The 18,402-nt window shown below is 41.8% G+C and overlaps 1 protein-coding gene across 1 annotated transcript in view; it reads right to left on the bottom strand.

Moving 5' to 3' along the window:
* Nucleotides 1-18,402, bottom strand: part of LOC107390847 (adenylate cyclase type 6) — a 55,052-nt gene that overhangs the window by 4,695 nt on the left and 31,955 nt on the right. Inside the window, exons 4-20 of the mRNA XM_015967814.3 lie at nucleotides 13,451-13,600; nucleotides 12,952-13,073; nucleotides 10,666-10,777; nucleotides 10,306-10,433; nucleotides 10,019-10,177; nucleotides 9,792-9,933; nucleotides 9,537-9,656; nucleotides 8,660-8,688; nucleotides 8,286-8,433; nucleotides 8,104-8,201; nucleotides 7,898-7,985; nucleotides 7,689-7,805; nucleotides 1,854-2,003; nucleotides 1,589-1,764; nucleotides 415-447; nucleotides 301-330; nucleotides 77-209 (exon numbers count right to left, since the gene is read on the bottom strand). Of these exons, the coding sequence (XP_015823300.3) occupies nucleotides 77-209; nucleotides 301-330; nucleotides 415-447; nucleotides 1,589-1,764; nucleotides 1,854-2,003; nucleotides 7,689-7,805; nucleotides 7,898-7,985; nucleotides 8,104-8,201; nucleotides 8,286-8,433; nucleotides 8,660-8,688; nucleotides 9,537-9,656; nucleotides 9,792-9,933; nucleotides 10,019-10,177; nucleotides 10,306-10,433; nucleotides 10,666-10,777; nucleotides 12,952-13,073; nucleotides 13,451-13,600 (1,935 nt within the window). The remainder of the gene's footprint in view (nucleotides 1-76; nucleotides 210-300; nucleotides 331-414; nucleotides 448-1,588; nucleotides 1,765-1,853; nucleotides 2,004-7,688; nucleotides 7,806-7,897; nucleotides 7,986-8,103; nucleotides 8,202-8,285; nucleotides 8,434-8,659; nucleotides 8,689-9,536; nucleotides 9,657-9,791; nucleotides 9,934-10,018; nucleotides 10,178-10,305; nucleotides 10,434-10,665; nucleotides 10,778-12,951; nucleotides 13,074-13,450; nucleotides 13,601-18,402) is intronic.

Consider the following 18,402-nt stretch of genomic DNA (forward strand, 5'->3'; position numbering starts at 1 on the left):
AGGATTTTTCTTGAGTTTAAAGAGAAGTGGAGGAACTTCTGTTTCCAGTGACGAAATGGAACTCTTTTATTTTTACCTGCAGCTTCCAGAGGAAGTCGAGGCGTGAGGTGGACTCCACCTGTTGGCCATGCAGGTACAGAGCCAGAACGAAAACCATCAGGACCACAGGGATCGTGACCTTTAGAGACACTTTAGTCACACTCTCCACGCTAAGGAAGGAGAAAAAAAACATGGGTGAGCGGCTTGCTTTGGACTAAAAATGAATTTACTCACTTTAGAGGACAAATAAAAATGTTTTACCACTGTTCCGCAGTTTCATTGAAACCATGTCTGGAATGGAGACGACAGAAAGTCAACCAGCAAATCATATGATCCACTTTAGTAAAGCAGGACAAAACACAAGACACAACTTACTTTAACAAGGACTCATTACCAGGTGATAATTGCCTGAGGAGAAAAAATGAGAACATGTTCAGAAAATAGAACTCAACATTCGGAAGTAGGTCTACTACATTCTAAACCTTAGAAAAGTTCCAGTGACACGTAAGTTTATCTACTCAGGTTTACTGCGGAAAAGTGTGTGTGTGTGTGTGTGTGTGTGTGTGTGTGTGTGTGTGTGTGTGTGTGTGTGTGAACAAATGTTGTTGTCTCAGTCGTTACAGAAGCTACACATGTTCAGAAACTGAAACAATGGTTTAATTTATTTATCATGCCTTAATTTATAATTTTATTCATGCATCAAATTATTGTTTAATTCATATTTAAATTTATGAATTTATTCAGGCATTAATAATTATGTTATTCATGCAATGATGTATTTTTTTATTCATGCTGTATTAGCAACAGAAACAAACACAACAGTGCTCCTTTGATGACATCATCATCTAGAGTCTATAGGTGAGAACTAGCTCTAGGCTCAGTCAGAGCTCTCTGTGTGTCTGAGGAGAAGACATCGTATTTTTGCAGTCTGACATGAACTTTTGCAAAGAGTTTGTGAACATCACGCATGTCCGCAGGTTTTTGAGTAGTTTAGGGGGGTGAGTCGTGTCAGTGTAATTAAATGCCAACTTGCATACTTGCTACGCAAAACTCGTACAGGTTAGCAGGTCTGGTAACAGCCTGACGCTCAGCTTCACCTCTTTTCCCATTTTTTGGATTGTCTAGGCGTGACGAGACGTGTGACACGGTCAAAACGGTGATGGTGGAAACATCCCATTTAGAAACAAAACTTTATAATTCCTGCCTATGGAAATTAAATGTTCAGTATATATGTTGGGACGCATCATCAGTGTTGTTTTCTGGGATCCTCGGGTGTTTCGGGTCCCTCAGCATCAGACAACCCAGCCAGGGCAGATCAGGCCCAGGAGAGTTGGCCCACGATTCAGACATTTTAATCCTAATCCACATAGACTCTGTGGTGGATTTGACGACTGTCCTCTTAGCAGCTCCTACGATGCTCTGGAGCGACTGAGCGCAGGGAGTCGGCTGCAAAGCCTCGAGATCCAAAAGTAAAGGTTGTCAGGAATTGAGGTTGTGTCCTGTGTGTGCATGCATGCGTATGTGTGTGTGAGGTTGACAGAGGACTCACAGGGTGTTTGCAATGACCAACACGTCGGCGTTGTCAAACAGGTTCACTAGAGGCCACTCCACCAGCATCAGGAAGACAAGCTGGATGAGCAGCATCAGAGCCAGCTTCCCGATGCTGCTGATGTGGAGGAACACCGAGCAGGCCAGCAGGGTCAGTAGCACGCTGTAGCTGAAATACTGCAGTGTGGGGAGAACAGAGAGGGTTTAGGGCAATTATCCAAATACTTCTCATTTCAGCAGAGAAACAAATAAGCACAGGGACCAACCTCTGGGAAATGGCAAGGCATCGTCTGACTGGAACACAACGTCAAACCGTCCTCTGCTGCTTGAGTCCGGTTGTGGAGGAGGCAGAGGGTCGCTGTGGTGTTCAGCTCCTCTTCTACACAGTCCTGCAGTCGCTCTCTGCTGCAGGTAAGCTACGAAGACAGGATACAACTTTCTGTTTAGGAGAGCTAAACAGCCACATGTTAGCCAAGCTGTTGATGATGATTCATTTTGACTTCAACCCAGACATGTTACTGAGTCTGACCACACAAAGCAACTCATACCAACCAAATTACAATATATATAAAAAACAAAAACAAATAAAACCCAAGCAATAAAAAATACACATTTTCACAGTTATAGCCACAGTTTCTCATTTTTAGAGTTAAGATTTAAGTTAGGTTGATGTCATGTGTTCCTGAACCTTTAATCCCAGCTAAGATGTGGGGTTTGTTTATGAATCTGGTGAATTATGAGTTATAATAAACATCAGCTATTTAATGCAAGCCCAGTATTTAAATTAATTTAGATGAATCCATAGCAGATGTTACCATGTGACTAGTTGATTTGTTTATTATTTAGTACATGCTCCTCTCTCTCTCTCTCTCTCTCTCTCTCTCTCTCTCTCTCTATATATATATATATATATATAAAGAGAGAGAGAGAGAGAGAAAAGGAAAGATGAGAGAGAGAGGAGAGAGAAAGAGACAGAGAATGAGAGATGTGAGAGAGAGTAGGAGAGAAAGAAAGATATATATAACTATATCTAAATATAGTATATAGATATAGATATCTATCTATATATCTAGAATTTCTTCTGTACTTTAAAAAAATCAGGATTAAATAAATCAACATTTCAGCTCATAGCGGAAATGGGCCTCTATTATTTACATTCTCTGTATGAAGTATTTATTATTCGACACATCCCAAAAGACAAAACTAAACTTTACATACAGATGAATATTTATTTATTAGATCCCCATTAGCTGTTGCTTCGTACAGCAACTATTCTTCCTGGGGTCCGACACCACAATACAGCAACCAGTATTTACATTAAAATTCACTCAAACATTCTCACATCACAAAACAAAACACACAAAAAAACATCTGCTCAAATTACACAATAATTACAAACCATGGCAAAAGCTGCATCAGCCATTTCAAATATTTCCTTCACATGTTCAATCACAATTCCAATAACTAACCTTGGGTTTTCTTTTAAGGAATTTTTAGATCCTAAAATAATGCACTTTGTTTTCTTATTCAAAACTAATTTATTTTTTGTCATCCATGTGTCTATTACTGCAAATTCCTCATTTAGAATCCTGTTTAAATCCATATCTGTATCCGCAGAGGCATGGATTGTGGAGTCATCTGCATACATAGTAGCTTGATGTAAACTAAGAAAGGTAAGTCATTGATAAAGATGGAAAACAACAATGGTCCCAGAGCGCTCCCTTGTGGCACCCCACAGCTCACCACTACCTGGTCAGAATAACTTCCATTGAAATATACTATATTTTTCCTATCTGTTAGAAAGCTGTTCATCCATGTTATGGCAGTTGATTCAAATCCATAGCACTGCAGCTTATCCAATAACACATTGTGATCTAGTACATCGAAAGCTGCACTCAAGTCTAACAGCACTGCACCAACAAATTTTTTATTATCTTATTTCTGTCTTCCAATCATCAGTCATCTGCGCAAGAGCAGTAGCCGTGGAGTGCCCTTTCCTGTATGCGTGTTGATATACTGAATTCAGTCCATTTATACAGAAATATTCTTGAAATTGTTCACATATTACTTGCTCCATTATCTTACCAAGAGCTGGTAGTAAACTAATGGGTCGGCTATTTTCTCCAGAAACTGATTCGCTATTGTTCTTTGGTATTGGGATTAATTTGGCTATTTTCCATTCCAATGGACAAACACCTGCTCCTAGACTTGTATTAATAATATGAGCCACAGGTATTGCAATTAAATCAGCTACTGACTTTAACAACTTCATCTCCAATTCATCAACTCCAGCTGGGTTTTCTTTGCCATCCTGAAGTAATTTTGCTATTTTATCTGCATCTACAGTCACAAAAGAAAATATACATGTCTTGTTTGTCATAATTTTCTCTCTTATTAATTCACCAGATAATCCTGCATCTTAATCCACAAAACCAAGTCCTTCCCATATATTTTGAATTTAATTACTAAAATAGGTGCTGAAATAGCTAGCTATTTCTCTCGGCTTGGTGAGAACTTTCCCGTCCACTTCTAAAAAGATGCTGTTACCCTTCCTTTTCTTCCCATTAATTCATTAATCATATTCCACATTTTTTAATAATCCCCTTTTACAGAATCAATTTTACTTTGTTAAAACACTCTTCTTTTTGTTCTATTTAATTTAGTGACTTGATTCCTCAGTTTCTTATAAGACTCCCACCTCATTGTGTCTCCTGATTTTATCGCTTCTGCCTTTGCTTTCTCTCTTAATTTCATTTTCTCTCTATGTTCTTCATCCAACCAGGGAGCCTTAGAGTTCCTCACAGTTAATTTTCTTGTTGGTGCATGTCTCTCAATGACAGGTGTTAATAATTTATAGAAAACTCTTAGAGCCTCATTAGGATCAACCTCTTTCAAAATTATCGACCAATCAATGCAGCTTACATCCATGTAATACTTATTGCACTCCAAGTTCTCTAAGATCCGCTTGAAAATGATCTTCTGACCAGATTTTGGCATTTTTGTCTTTCGGCCTATTGCTACTAAATTGTGGTCACTACAGCCTACCGGTACTGTCATTGCTTTTGAACACTTTGCTGGTGCGTTTGTAAAAATTAAATCAATACAAGAGGCTGCTACTGATCCATCAGCACTGATACTTATCCTAGTTGGGCTCCTGATCATCTGCTTCAAATTACAAGTTTGTGTACTAGCTAACAATATGCTTCTGTTGGCACATGATGTTTTATTCCAGTCAATATTAAAATCTCCCAGTAAATAAATCTCATTATCCACATCACACACTCTGTCAATCATTTCACATATTACATTAACATATTTCACTTCTGCATTAGGCGGGCGGTAACAGCACCCAACTAACAGCGGCTTTAAATGGGGTAAATGCACCTGTAACCAGATTACTCCTAATTCCCCATTTCTTGAATCCCCTCTAACCTTTACTGGTATGTGATCTCGAACATAAATTACCACTCCTCCTCCTTTTATATTCCTGTCAGATCTATATATATTATACCTCTCTATACCTAGTAAATTATTACTAATTGACTCGTCTAAATGTGTTTCAGTAATCACCATTATATGTAAATCCCATCTGGATGTCATTTCTGTTACATCCTGTATCTTATTTCTTAAACTACATATGTTCAAATGAGCCATCCTCAATCCTTTTTTAGGCAATTCAAGAACATTTGTCATTATGTCATTTCAGTACTTTCCATCTCGATACAAAAGCCTTTGCCATCGTCATAAAACAATATACATTTGAGCAACACATAACATTACAGACATTCAACCACAAGAAAACCCCCATCACATCACACACATTCACCCATTCATACTCCATACCACCTTTAACCAAATCTAAATTAGAAGTGTCTCCCCAAGCCAGCTGTATTGTAACATAAATCAGATGCTGTGGTCTTAATATATCATTCTCTAGTACTCAAGCTTGGCTCTATCACTTTTTTCCAGTAATCTTCTGCTTAAAGGTAATCTACGAACATCTTGGTTTCTTCTTTAAATGTTATAATTAATGTTGCAGGATGAATGATCCCATTTTTCACCCCCGCCTTCCACAGTTTCTCTCTCACATCACGGAAGCTTGTCCTCTTTTTCGCCATCATCTCCGTCAGGTCTGCAGTGATTCGCAGCTTCATCCCACAAATTTGGAAGATGCGTTCCTTCTTCATAGTTTCCATGATCTCTTCCTTCATTTTATATCGTTGTAGTCTCACAAGCATGGCTCTGTCTCCGGTCTTCCCAGCTAATCCAATCCGATGAGCCACTTCAACCCCAGGTTCCAAAGTTAGTTTACTTTTAAACATCTCACTCAGGAGAGAGGCCATGTATTTTGATGGTTGTCCCTTTTCTACATCTTTCGGCAGCCCATAAACGCGGATGTTACACATCCTAGAGTAACTTTCAAGATGATCAACCTTCTTTCTTAACTCACTGTTCTCCTAACGAAGTTGTCCGTTTTCTTTCTCTAATATTGTAATCCGACTGTTCATTTCACACAATGATTCTTCCACATCTTTTATTTTATTGCCAGCCTGCGATATCTCTTGCTTTAAACCATCCAGTTGTGGCTGCAAGGTCTCTATTACTCCTCTTATTTCCTCTCTTATTATCATGTGAATCATTGTCAGTAAATCCTGTTGCTGGTCATCCATGCCTGCCATTGTAACTCCTGTCACCTGTCGCTCGTGAGTCACACCTTGCTCCAGCGTTGTTTTCTTGTTCGCGTTCCTTGTCCTTGACCTTTTTAACGACGTAACGCCATCCGTAAGCTCCAAATATCCACCAGCAGCCCTTCACCATAAAAGTGATTCGAAAAGTTTTATCCACAATATTAATCCATCAATCTTGACAGTTTTTTAACCACTTTCCATAACTCCGGTGTGTTCCTTCAGCGACTTGAGTGCCTGTTTTCCTCACGCATGCGCATCATCTGGCCTGATTACTTCAGTTCAATTAAAATAATAACTTAAGCTTGTAAATGGAAGTGACTTGTGTCCAAAACTACCATAAAACATATAAAAATGGGTGTTTCCATAGTTTTTGTTGCCTCATCAGACTTTTGTACATATTTAGTTTTGGCTTTCAAAAATAAATAAACATGGTTCACTACTGCACATTTCCTGCATCTATTTCATGTAGCTATGAAACCTAATTATGTGAATATAATATAATAATAATTGTATATATATATATATATATATATATATATATATACATATATATATATATATATATATATATGTATATATATATATATATATATATATATATATATATATATATATATATATATATATAAGAAAATACCTACATGGAGGTAGTTGATAGTGTGAGAATATTTACAGGAAAGATAAATACATGAATATTTTTTGATCTGATAGTCTAATATTTTTTTGCCATTTTAACCATATTTTTAATCATAAAAAATGTTTTTTATGTTTAAAATGTAGGCTATACTATTCTGTGAAATTAGATTATTTTTTCTCATTTACTTTAAACCTTTGGCCAAGTTGACGTCCTGTTTTTTAGTTACATTTTTAACTTTAAATTTATGGCTTAGTTTCTGTTTAAGTTATAATAAATTTTATTTAAACTTGAACATCCCTCAGATTTAAGCACGTCTGTGTTCCTGTTAACAAAGAAAAAGGATCTAAAAATATTTTATTGAACGTAACACCTCAGTTCTATGACTGTGCTGCAGGGAGACACATCGGTTTTGTGTTTACAAGTAACGGCTGAAAGCGGGGCTTTCCATGCTTGTTTAAACCTGAAAAAAAAAGTGTTTATGAGTTAATCTAATCATGATAAAGCATATGTGCTTGAGCCCAGAGGAGCCGTTTCTCAGTTTGACCCCCGGCCACAGTGATGTGTTATATAAGTTAATACAGATGGCTCTAATTATAAACCGGTCTGGTTTTAAAAGCCAGAATAGTCCAGAATTTATTCAAATATCTCAAAAATTCTATCAGCTCCACATGTCAGGAAAAACAAAAAGCCAAAATCCCCTTTCCGTAATTCATCTTAAAACACGTTCACATAAAACAGCTGTTTTCATGTTCCTAAAAAACCCCTCTGATGCCTACCATGTTAGCAAAGGAAGAGATGAAGAGGAGGGTGATGGTGAAGACGCCCACCAGTGTGCTGTTTGCTCGAGACTGGATTATCTTCTTGGTAAGTGTCTGGAAGGCAGCTGGGAAGTGCTTTAACACAAAAAGATCAGATAAGTGAGTGACGCTAGCTGTAATAAGCACTCTTATCTAAAGATATCTGCCTAGGGGGGTTTGTTTCTTACTTTAATGCAGGAATATATGGCGCAGATGAAGAGGATGTTGGAGAGGATGATGAAAATGATGATAAAGAGACAAACCATGAGTGTTGTTCTGCGGAAGAGAATCAAAGAAGGCTCATTAGGACGCACAGCTCTTGTTAACTCCTCCTAAACTAATAGGAACACATTTCCTGCCTGATTAAGTAGAAACTTCGAAAGAGAGAACTTACTTTGGGAAAAGGATCATCTGAATGAAACAGATGCAGAAGAAGACAAGAAGAGTAGAGGCCACGTATCCCCACAAACGATCATCCACCTTTTTAGAGTACTGCAAAAAAAGAGAAAGAAAGAAACATCTGAGCTGTCTTCCTCCAGAAAGCGTTGATGGATGTCTCTCTGCTCAAGCACCAACCATCTTCTCAAGGTCGTCTGTCTGAAAGGTGAGCCAAAACTTCCTGACATGATCCTTCCTCAGCTGGTCGATGCTGCGAGCATCGATGGCTCGCCCAAGAAACTCGTCCACCTCGTCCTCGGGGTTCAGAGCCTCCTGAGCACAGCAGCTAGGAGGCGCGTGGAACAAAAGGTCACCGTGAATGTGAGGGGATTGACCTCCGTTATGACAGGCAGGCCGACTCACAGCTAATATGGTATTAGTGCTGTGTTGGATCTGATTAAATTAAACCAACAGCAGGCTTTAAAGTGAAAGATCTACAGTGACAGTCTGCCAGAGGACCTCTAACAACATGGGCCGGCCATGATTGCAGGCCCCAGGGCCAAAATACTTACGTCTCTTTGCTGGATGGTCCTTCGATACCCTGAGAAGCAAAAACAAGAGCGAAAATCTCAAAATGTTGCAGGAAATAAAAAGAAACAGGAATGTGTTATTGTGGAGTTACAGCGAACCAGAAAAATAGACAGAGTCTGAGACATCTGCACAGCTAATCCCTGCGAGCCTGACTGATGTTTTAATTAATGCTGGGAGGCTTCAAATTACACCCTCTTGGCCCCGGGGGCTCAAACCCTCTGAGATGGAAAGGACAGAAGAGATGGAAAAGGATGAGAAAGAAAGAATGCAGGAAAGAAAAGGAAATGAGACAAGCTTAGAGCGAGTGAGGGACCAGAAAACGATCTGCAGCTGCAGCCTCGATCGGGTTAACGTGAGTTATATTTGGTGGAGTAGGAATCCCTCCGAGCCCTTTTGTGACTCCAGATTGTAGTGTTCTCACATTCACACAGCTTTTTTTTAATAAATACATATCCTTTTCTAGAGCTGAAATCTATTTTTAAACAGTCTAAAATCAATCTGAAGGTATTGAGTTTTGCAAAGGCTGAAAGTTTGCAGAGTCCCAAATCTGTCTGTGTGAATAAATCTCAGCTGCACAGCTAGTTTTAATGTTAAAACACCTTAACTCCTGTAGAGTTCATTCCTTATGAGAAGGCTGTTATATAGATCTGTAGACGCGTTAGAACTACAGTCACCGTTCCTGTTATCTTGCAGGGTGAGGTGAACTTTATGCATACATAAATCTGCTTCAGTAGATATTATCAAAGCTTTAATGTACATAATTATGAGCTTAAGGGTATGATTTAGGTGAAATGCAAAAAGACTATTGAGAAATGTTAGATTTGACTTTGGAGAGAGAAGAGGATGAGCATATCTCACCAGGAATTTGGACTCCTTACTCCTGGAGAAAGGTCTATCAGGCCCCCAGCCCTGCATCAGCGGCTCTGCAGAGTTCGCACGTGCTCGATGCATCTTGGCCAGCAGGGCTTTCTCTTCTTTCTGCAAGGGAGGAGACTCCACCTCAACTAAAGCCCTCTAAACCAGGTGGCACACCATTATACTGCTCGTGTGAAATGTGGCACTCATGTGAGGGGTCATGCAAATAATCTGGAGCACGCTTGACCATGCACTCACCCGCTTCTGGCTGCAGCCCAGCACCAAAAAGGTGTCGATGTTGTGCTCCTTCAGGTAAGCGTTCCTCTCTCCTCCATGTCCCGGCTCAACGTCGTAGTCCCCGTTGAGGTACTGCAGCGTGGCTTTGGTGATGTGGATACGCCTGCAGAAACAAAAAAGGTTTAGTGTGGTCCCAAAACTCCTACTTTGGGGGGTGGGAGGAAGCAGGTGGAATGGGAGGTGCTTACCCAGCCTTCCCCCCGGCCTCCATTTGGTTGGCGAGAGTCACGTCGTTAGACCACACGTCAAACTGCCACTTACGCAGACCCAGCACCCCGCAGTGAACGCGCCCGCTGTGAATGCCCACCCGCATGTTCACATTAACACCTGTCACCTCTCTCACCAGCCTGCAGAGGCGCACACACAAAAATACACACACTGTTGTCAGAGAGTCACATTCAGCTTCGGGTCGTCCCTAAAGAAATCTGTGTGGCGATCACAAGAAGAAATTTGAATGTTTCTATTATTCACACACGAGATGGCTTCGATCATGTCTACTCCCATCTCCACACAGCAGTGGGCGTGGTCAGCCCGAGGCTCAGGCAGCCCTGAAACACAGTAGTAACAGTCCCCGAGGATTTTGATACGCAGGCAGTGGTTTTCCTGTACAACAAAGACAAAAACACACACATCACCTCCAACATTAGATATTTAATTACAGTATATACACCACTAGCTCTTGTCAAGCAGATAAAAGGTTTAGGCCACTCCTCAGTCACAACCCGACACACACACCTCAGGTTTTTTTCATCACACACACTGCTGGGGTTACAGAACACATAAGAGGAAATGGGTCACAGATCTGCTGTGAACACTGCAGCAGTAGGTGTCTCACCGAGGCCAGCTTGTCAAAGCGGGCGAACAGCTCGTTCAGCGTCATGACCAACTCCTGAGCCGTGCACTGAGACGCCAGGCCGGTGAAGCCCTCGATGTCAGCAAACAGTATGCTGCAGGTCAAGTGGTGACAAAAGGGTGGAAAAGAGGGGCAACAGACAAACAAAGGGGTGTGAAAATTAGACCAGCTGATGAAGCACAGAGAGAGCTTGCATGACGCTCCCTCCTGTCTCACATAGGAGACATTAGGAGGGAGACATTCCTTCAGCTCTGGCTCTCATCGCTATGCTGATGTAGGTCACTGCATCCAGCCCTTCCTCTGAGAACACAACCAACGTTCTCTCGTCTGCATGCCTTTCATGCTGAAATACAAGGATTCAGAAAAAAGTTCAAGCTGAAAGGGACAGGTGGCGCTGTGGGTCCCATCGGGCTGAGCTCTGGACCTTAAAAACATCATGGGTGTGTTTTCCCACCATGACCGAGGCTGTGAGCCAGGACAGATTAGCTCTTTTCCAAAGGCTAGACTCACTATTATAAGATTACCACTGATGGTATTTCATCATGTGGTGAACGTAGTTTTTGGCAAACCTTACAAACCAAACAACATTTGTTTTGACCGGTCAGAGGCAGAAGGGAGTGGGAGTCGGACTTTGGTATTCTTGACAAAACAATCTATAAAATGTGTTACACGTGCAGGAGTGGGCATGCTCAGCGCCTACACAGAATCTAAAGGACAAACACATTTGAAGATAAAGAAACATATGTGTATTTTTAAACGTTTGACCTCAAGATAATCAGTAGCGATGCCAGCAAAGATAAGATGAATTTAGCACAATACGCTATCATTTCAGAAAATCTGACTTGGTGTTCCCTGCAGCTGTGTGGTTTGTGACTCAGAAATATGCAGTATATAAGGTGTTAAATTATGGGGTCATAGACTGAAAGTTATGTGATGATTAAACCTCCAAATAAGATCCAGTAGTGAGAATGAATTTGAGAATCAAACAATAAACTTCCCCTGAATTACATTCAAAACTTTCACAGTCAAAAATATTAAAGGTGTGGGACACTGATTTAAATAATAAATTTTTAGTGATCTCTAGTAGGAATGAATACCTCGCAAGCCATACTTGGGAGGTAAAAAAGCTCACATGTGTTTGTTTCAGTAACTAAATGCCACATCAGAGGTCAGCTTAACATGGCAGGATTACGAATCTTAATTCATGATATTAGAGCATCTCGCCTCAGATTGGATAACAGCAACGCGGCTCTTCTCTGTTTGCTCTGCAACGTGGATGTTTTATCTTCACAAATCACTCAAGCTTGGAGAAGTTCGGCTATGTGGTGGAGTTAATGCTAATGCTAATTCCTAGCTTCTAAAACAGCAACAGCCTTCGCTGTTGTGAGCCAAGATTGGTGAGTCCACGAATGTTAAGTGACAATGTGACGTAGATCTGTCAGGCTTTTTAAATCTTAGCGTTTCACTGTCTATCTTCTATCAGAAGCTAAGGCAGCTGTATTTGTATTTTCACGTTCAGCGTGCATGAAAAACTCAAGAGGAAGAATCATTAAAACGTGTTTTTTCAGTGCTGCACAGCTTTAAAGTAAAAACTTCATTTATTTATTGACTCATTAAACACTACAAATTAAATCAACTGGTGACTGGAATGTGAAATGTGCTAATATTCAGCACGATAAGCTTAATTAATGACTGGCCAGTCCATGAATGCAGCAACTAAAATACATCTGCTTTCCTGGTCAGTGAACACACCACTAAGCAACAAATCACACTAGCAATAACAGATCTTCCACTTGGACGCTTTCAATTTTAGAATCCAAATTTTAAAGAGACTTCAGAAAACCAGAATTTTCAACAAAAGTCTTTTGTTAATCACAACTCTTGAAAATCACTAAAATCTGTAATTAAATCTAGAATTGGCGCATCTCTAATAATATTAAAACAATTGATCCCTCACATGCCATGAATACATTTTATTTATTTGTTGTCTTTGGCTCTTGTTTTTCCACCATGAGTAGGTTTTAATCGTGTTACATTTTAATAATGGATTTCTCCTTTAAGTTTACCCCAGGGCAGTAAGTAGACAAACTTATTGGTGACAGCTGATGTCTGCTTGGAGCCAATTTCATTCTCCACCATCCCTACGCGCATCAAAACAGAAATGCAATAACCTCCAAGTTCCTCCAGCTCAGGAAATGAGACGGGGAGCAGTAAACGTTAGATTTGTGTTTTATGAAATGGGTAAAAAGAACGTTAATCAAGGTTTACCTCACATTATCGTGTTTTTGGATGTAGATCTTGTGAAACATCATATCTTCCTTCTTGGCTTTGATATCATCCTTCATCTCCATGGCAACGTGCCTTGGCAGGACTGATAGGAGTAAGCGCTCCTGAGAAAAGGAGGGAGATGGAGTCAGGGAGAGGAATTAAAACAGAAAAAGGCAGCAAGGGAAGTCAAATCTGTTCATCATTTTTAACTGGGAGTAAGCTCAGTGAGTCATTCTACTTCGTCTGCGTGGGAATGTGCTAGTCAAATAAATAAAAGGAGTGGTGATATGTTACACTCCTGAACATTATTGTTGGCCTCGAAAACCGAAATAAACAAATTGGGGAATAAAACAGGGACACCCATTTGTTGCTCATTTGCATTTGTGATGTGTTTTCCTGCAGGACGTGGGCACGGCCGCCTTCCTGTTTTGCTTTGGTTGAACTTGCAGGTGTCTGTGTGTGTGTGTGTGTGCATACATGCATGTGTGTGTAAGTGTACCTGTTGCTGGTTTTCCCTCTGCAGGTGCAGTCTGGACTGGATGAATCCTCTCGTCTCCTGGAAGGCCTGCCTCTGGGACACCTCAGCAGGGTAGTGGGTGCAGATCCCGATTATGTTAGTGCACAGAAAGATCAACACGTTGGCGCTGATCTGGAAAAACACACAACCAGGCAGAAAGGGTGAGGATTAAATCTTAAAAATCAGCACAGGTATTGACACAAGAATCCATTAAACTCTGCCTGACCTGGGTGAGGCCACTCAGTAAAAACTGATAACATTCTGTGTCATAGCAGCGACCGTGAGATGAAAAATTCCTCAAACGTCTGAGGCGCCATTAGACAGGATCTGGTTAGAGATGATGGCTGCTCTGTTAGAGGACATTATCCTCACTCTGTGTTCCATCTGGGAGATAAGATGCCAAAGGGTCCAGGAACATCACACAAAACACGGTGACACACCATGATTGTATTGTGTTTGATCCACATAATGCTTCTTGTTTACTTTGTGGAGGATGAAACCTTTACCAGAAATCAACTTTTATGAAATTTCAGGACTTTAGTTCTCAAAATTTGTATAAAACAATCCAAGAAAACACAATTTTAAGCTAAAAGGTTGCAGCAGAAGAAAAAGCTATTGGAAATTGTGTCCTTATGTGCAAATAGTGCTGTGAGCTCTGAGGCTGTAGCGCACAATCTGTATGAGATTATCCGTGCATTGAGTAAATTAAAGTCGGCTACAGAGTACAGTTAACTTTCTGGGGTCTTTGACCTTGAAGGCATCACTCTCTGTAGTGTTTCTGCTTCTCTTCGTGTGTTTTTGATCTGTGTGTTAAGAAAATCTGTTAGCGATTTCTCCACTCACTCATCCGCTACAGAGAACGAACACCAGAATCTGAGCCCTGGTTTTGGACTTCCCCTCTGCTTGGAAACACACACACACACACACACACACACACACACACACACACACACACACACACACACACACACACATCTTCTCCATGTTCAGAAGCACACTCCGGCCTGGGAAAATCACTTGACCCGTGACCAGAGCACCAGAGAGTTTCCTCTAAAGATGATATTATCAACAATGAGAGAATAAATAAGAAGCGTCGGTGCAGTCTGCATATAAAAGCTGGATTTTAATTTGTCTTAATGGCAGCTGTTTGATTAAAGAGCTAAAGTCTCCCATCACTAGTACCAGCATATCTGAACAAGGGCTGGTATGTTGCCAAACCAGAGTCTGTTTGTGTGCATGCTTGTAATTTGAGTTCATCAAAAGGATGGCGGATGGCAGCTGAAGCCAGAGATGGAGGATGATTATCTGCACGCTTACATAGGCTGCATTTTTTCACGGATGTGTCACCGCTCTTTCCAAAACGTGAATGAAAATTAGATTGGGAGGAGTCTTAAACTACTGCGTTAGCATCCAGACATCAGTTAAATGGCTGGATTTCAACACAGCCCTCAAAGTGATGACAGCTTTCCTCATGGTGTCCCGAGACAAGTTTACACTGCACACACAAGACCTCGATATTTGTTGTCACAACAAGGCAGAGATAATCTAACAACCTTTGCTGGAAACAGAACACCCTGTCCACAGAGCAGAGGGAGGTAAATTCCACTAGGAGAATAGAGAGGGACAATCAATTCTAGCCACCTATTCAACCTGAACACAAATGGCTCAACTCAATTAGGACTGTTCACAAAAATAAACTCGCTGATGGGTTGCAGGTGCAAAGGGAGACTTTTGATGCGTCGGGTGTGTGTAGTAATGGATGCAAAAATCATCAATGCTGTTCTTTATTACAAATAAAAAAAAGATTTCTAGGGATGCACCGATATAATTTTTTTGGCCAATACCGATATCCGATAATAATAGTGCTGTATTATATTGATCCGAAACCAATAAATACGGGGGGTTACTGTCACAACTGGCACCAGCCACCTTGCGACCAAAACTAGCAACAGTCGCCTCAACAATTGCAGAGTGGAATAAGGCCAATTCAGACTCAATATCCCCCACTGCTCTCAGGACGTGGTCAAAGCTCTGCTGGAGGTGGAAGTTGAAGACCATCTGGACAAGCTCATCTGCCAGGCGTTCCCAGCAGACCCTCACAATACGTTAGGGTCTACCAGGTCTGTGCAGCATCTTCCCCTGCCATCTGATCCAGCTCACCACCAGGTGGTGATCAGTTGACAGCTCCGCTCCACTCTTTACTCAAGTGTCCAAAACATACGGTCTCAGGTCAGATGATACAACTACACAGTCAATCATTGACCTGTAACCTAGGTTGCCCTGGTACCAGGTATACCGAGGAGCATTCTTATGTTTGAACATTGCATTTGTTTATAGCCACACTGTGACTTGCGCAGAAGTCCAATAACAAAACACTACTCGAGTTCAGATTGGGCACGCCATTCCTCCCAATCACGCCACTCCAGGACACGCTATCATTGCCAACGTGAGCAATGAAATCCCCCAGCAGGCCTATGGAGTCCCCAGTTGGAGCTCCATCTAGTACTCGTCCCAGGGACTCCAAAAAGGGTGGGTACTCTGAACTGCTATTTGGTGCATAAGCACAAACAACAGTCAGGTCCCATTTCCCGACCTGAAGGCGCAGGGAAGATACCCTTTTGGCCGCTGGAGAAAGATTCTTGAGGCTAACAGAAAGCCCACCCAGCCCTCTGCCTCTAACCTGGAGCAACTCCAGCATAAAAGAGAGTCCAACCCCTCTCATGGACTTGGGTACCAAAGCCAATGCTATGTGTCAAGGTGAGCCTGACTATATCTAGCCAGTACCACTCAACCTCTTCCACAAGCTCCAGCTCCTTCCCCACCAGAGGTAATGTTCCATGTCCCAATAGCCAGTTTTTGTGTCCGGGTATCTGACCGCCAAAGCTCCCGCCTTCGTCTGCATTGCACCGGACCCTTCATGTTCCTCCTGCAGGTGGTGGGTCCACAGGTGGATGAGCCCATGTCTCTGACACACATTCTGAGGAGGAACCAGAGCTGGGAGACCTGGGGATGAACTGTCCAATTTCTGGAGCAGAAGTCGCTGAGGTAGTCAAACAACTTTGCAGCGGCGGAGCCCCTCAGGTGGATGAAATCCTACCTGGATATCTCAAGGCTTTGGATGTTGTAGGACTGTCTTTGGATGTTGTAGGACTGTCTTGGTTGACACATCTCTGCCACACTACGTGGTCGTCGGGGGCAGTTCCTGTGGAGTGGCAGACCGGGGTGGTGGTCCCAATTATTAAAAAGAGGAGCCAGAGCATGTTTCCAACTATAGGGGGATCATACTCCTCAGCCTCCTGGGAAAGGTCTACTCCAGGGTACTGGAGAAGAGGGTCCGGTTGATAGTTAAATCTCAGATAGAGGAGGATCAATGTGGTTTTCGTCCTGGCCATTAAACTGTGGACCAACTCTTTACCCTTGCTAGAGTGATGGAGGGGTCATGGGAGTTTGCCCAACCAATCCACCTGTGTTTTGTGGATTTGGAGAAGGCTTATGACCATGTCCCCAGAGGCACCCTGTGAGGGGCACTCCAGGAGTATTGGGTGGATGGTCTTTTGCTAAGGGCCATTCAGTCCCTGTATCAGAGGAGTGTGAGTTTGGACCTGTTACCAGTAAGGGTTGGACTCCACCAGGGCTGCCATTTGTCATCTGTCCTGTTCATAACGTTTATGGACAGGATTTCTAGGTGTAGCCAAGATGCTGAGGATGTGGAGTTTTGTGGCAGGAGAATCTCATATCTGCTTCATGCAGATGATGTGGTCCTCCAAGCTTCATCAGACTCTAACCTACAGCTCTTGCTGGGGAGGTTCGCAGCAGAGTGTGAAGCGACTGGGAAGAGGATCAGCACCTTCAAGTGTGAGACCATGGCTCTCAACCGGCTTGCCAACTCCAGGTCGGGAGAGAGGTCCTGTCTCAAGTGGAGGAGTTCAAGTATATCGGGGTCTTGTTCACAAGTCAGGGAAGGAGGGAGCAGAAGATCGACAGGTGGATTTGGGCAGCATCTGCAGAGATGCGGATGCTGAACCGGTCTGTTGTGGTGAAGAAGGAGCCGAGCCGGAAAGCAAAGCTCTTGATTTAGATGTCAGTCTACGGCTGGTGGAGGTGTGTGTGTGTGTGTGTGAGTGTGTGTGTGTGTGTGTGTGTGTGTGTGTGTGTGTGTGTGTGTGTGTGTGTGTGTGTGTGTGTGTATTTACGTTATTGTATACACACACCACACACATTTACACTTCTGAGATGATTACCAGTACTGGCACATGACTAAACATTGGGCTCTGAAACAGATACACAAACGGAAACAAGATGGAAAAATATTGGTTGTTAATATCGGCCCAGTTTTATTTATCGGACCGATACTGATATGTTGATAGATGACTAACATCGGCCGATGCCGATATATCATGCCTTCCTAAATATTTTTGAACAAAAATAATAAACAGGTTTCCAAAAATGCTTTACAGAGAGTCGCTGAGGAATTCATGCCAAAAATGATTAAAATGTTAAATGCATCTTCCTCATAGATCTCAGGTGTGTGGACTTGCATCCATTGACGTCTTTCACCCAGCCCCCTTTGTGTTTGTGCTCTGAGTGTAACATTGAATTTGTGACAAGGCGTCATTCACTTTGTGCTGTTAAACCAGTCAGAAGCTGGGGTTCCTGATTTGAACATCCAGAGGAAACCTGACACTCCAGTCTCAGTACAACCTGATCACATAAATCCAAAACAGATGGCTCTAAAATCACAGAGCAAAGATAACCTGGTTAACTGGCTCGTCTTGAGATTCAGGACCACCTGCAGTTCCCACGACTACGCTTTTCATTGACACACTTAATTTACATTTGGACAAGCTTTCCACTTAGACACAATGTCTCCCTGTGGCCTACAAAGATTCCTTATACTTTTTGTCAGTTTTCTTTTCAAATAATGACTTTCTAAA

The sequence above is a fragment of the Nothobranchius furzeri genome, chromosome 15 (assembly GCF_043380555.1).
Source record: "Nothobranchius furzeri strain GRZ-AD chromosome 15, NfurGRZ-RIMD1, whole genome shotgun sequence".
Lineage (NCBI taxonomy): Eukaryota > Metazoa > Chordata > Actinopteri > Cyprinodontiformes > Nothobranchiidae > Nothobranchius > Nothobranchius furzeri.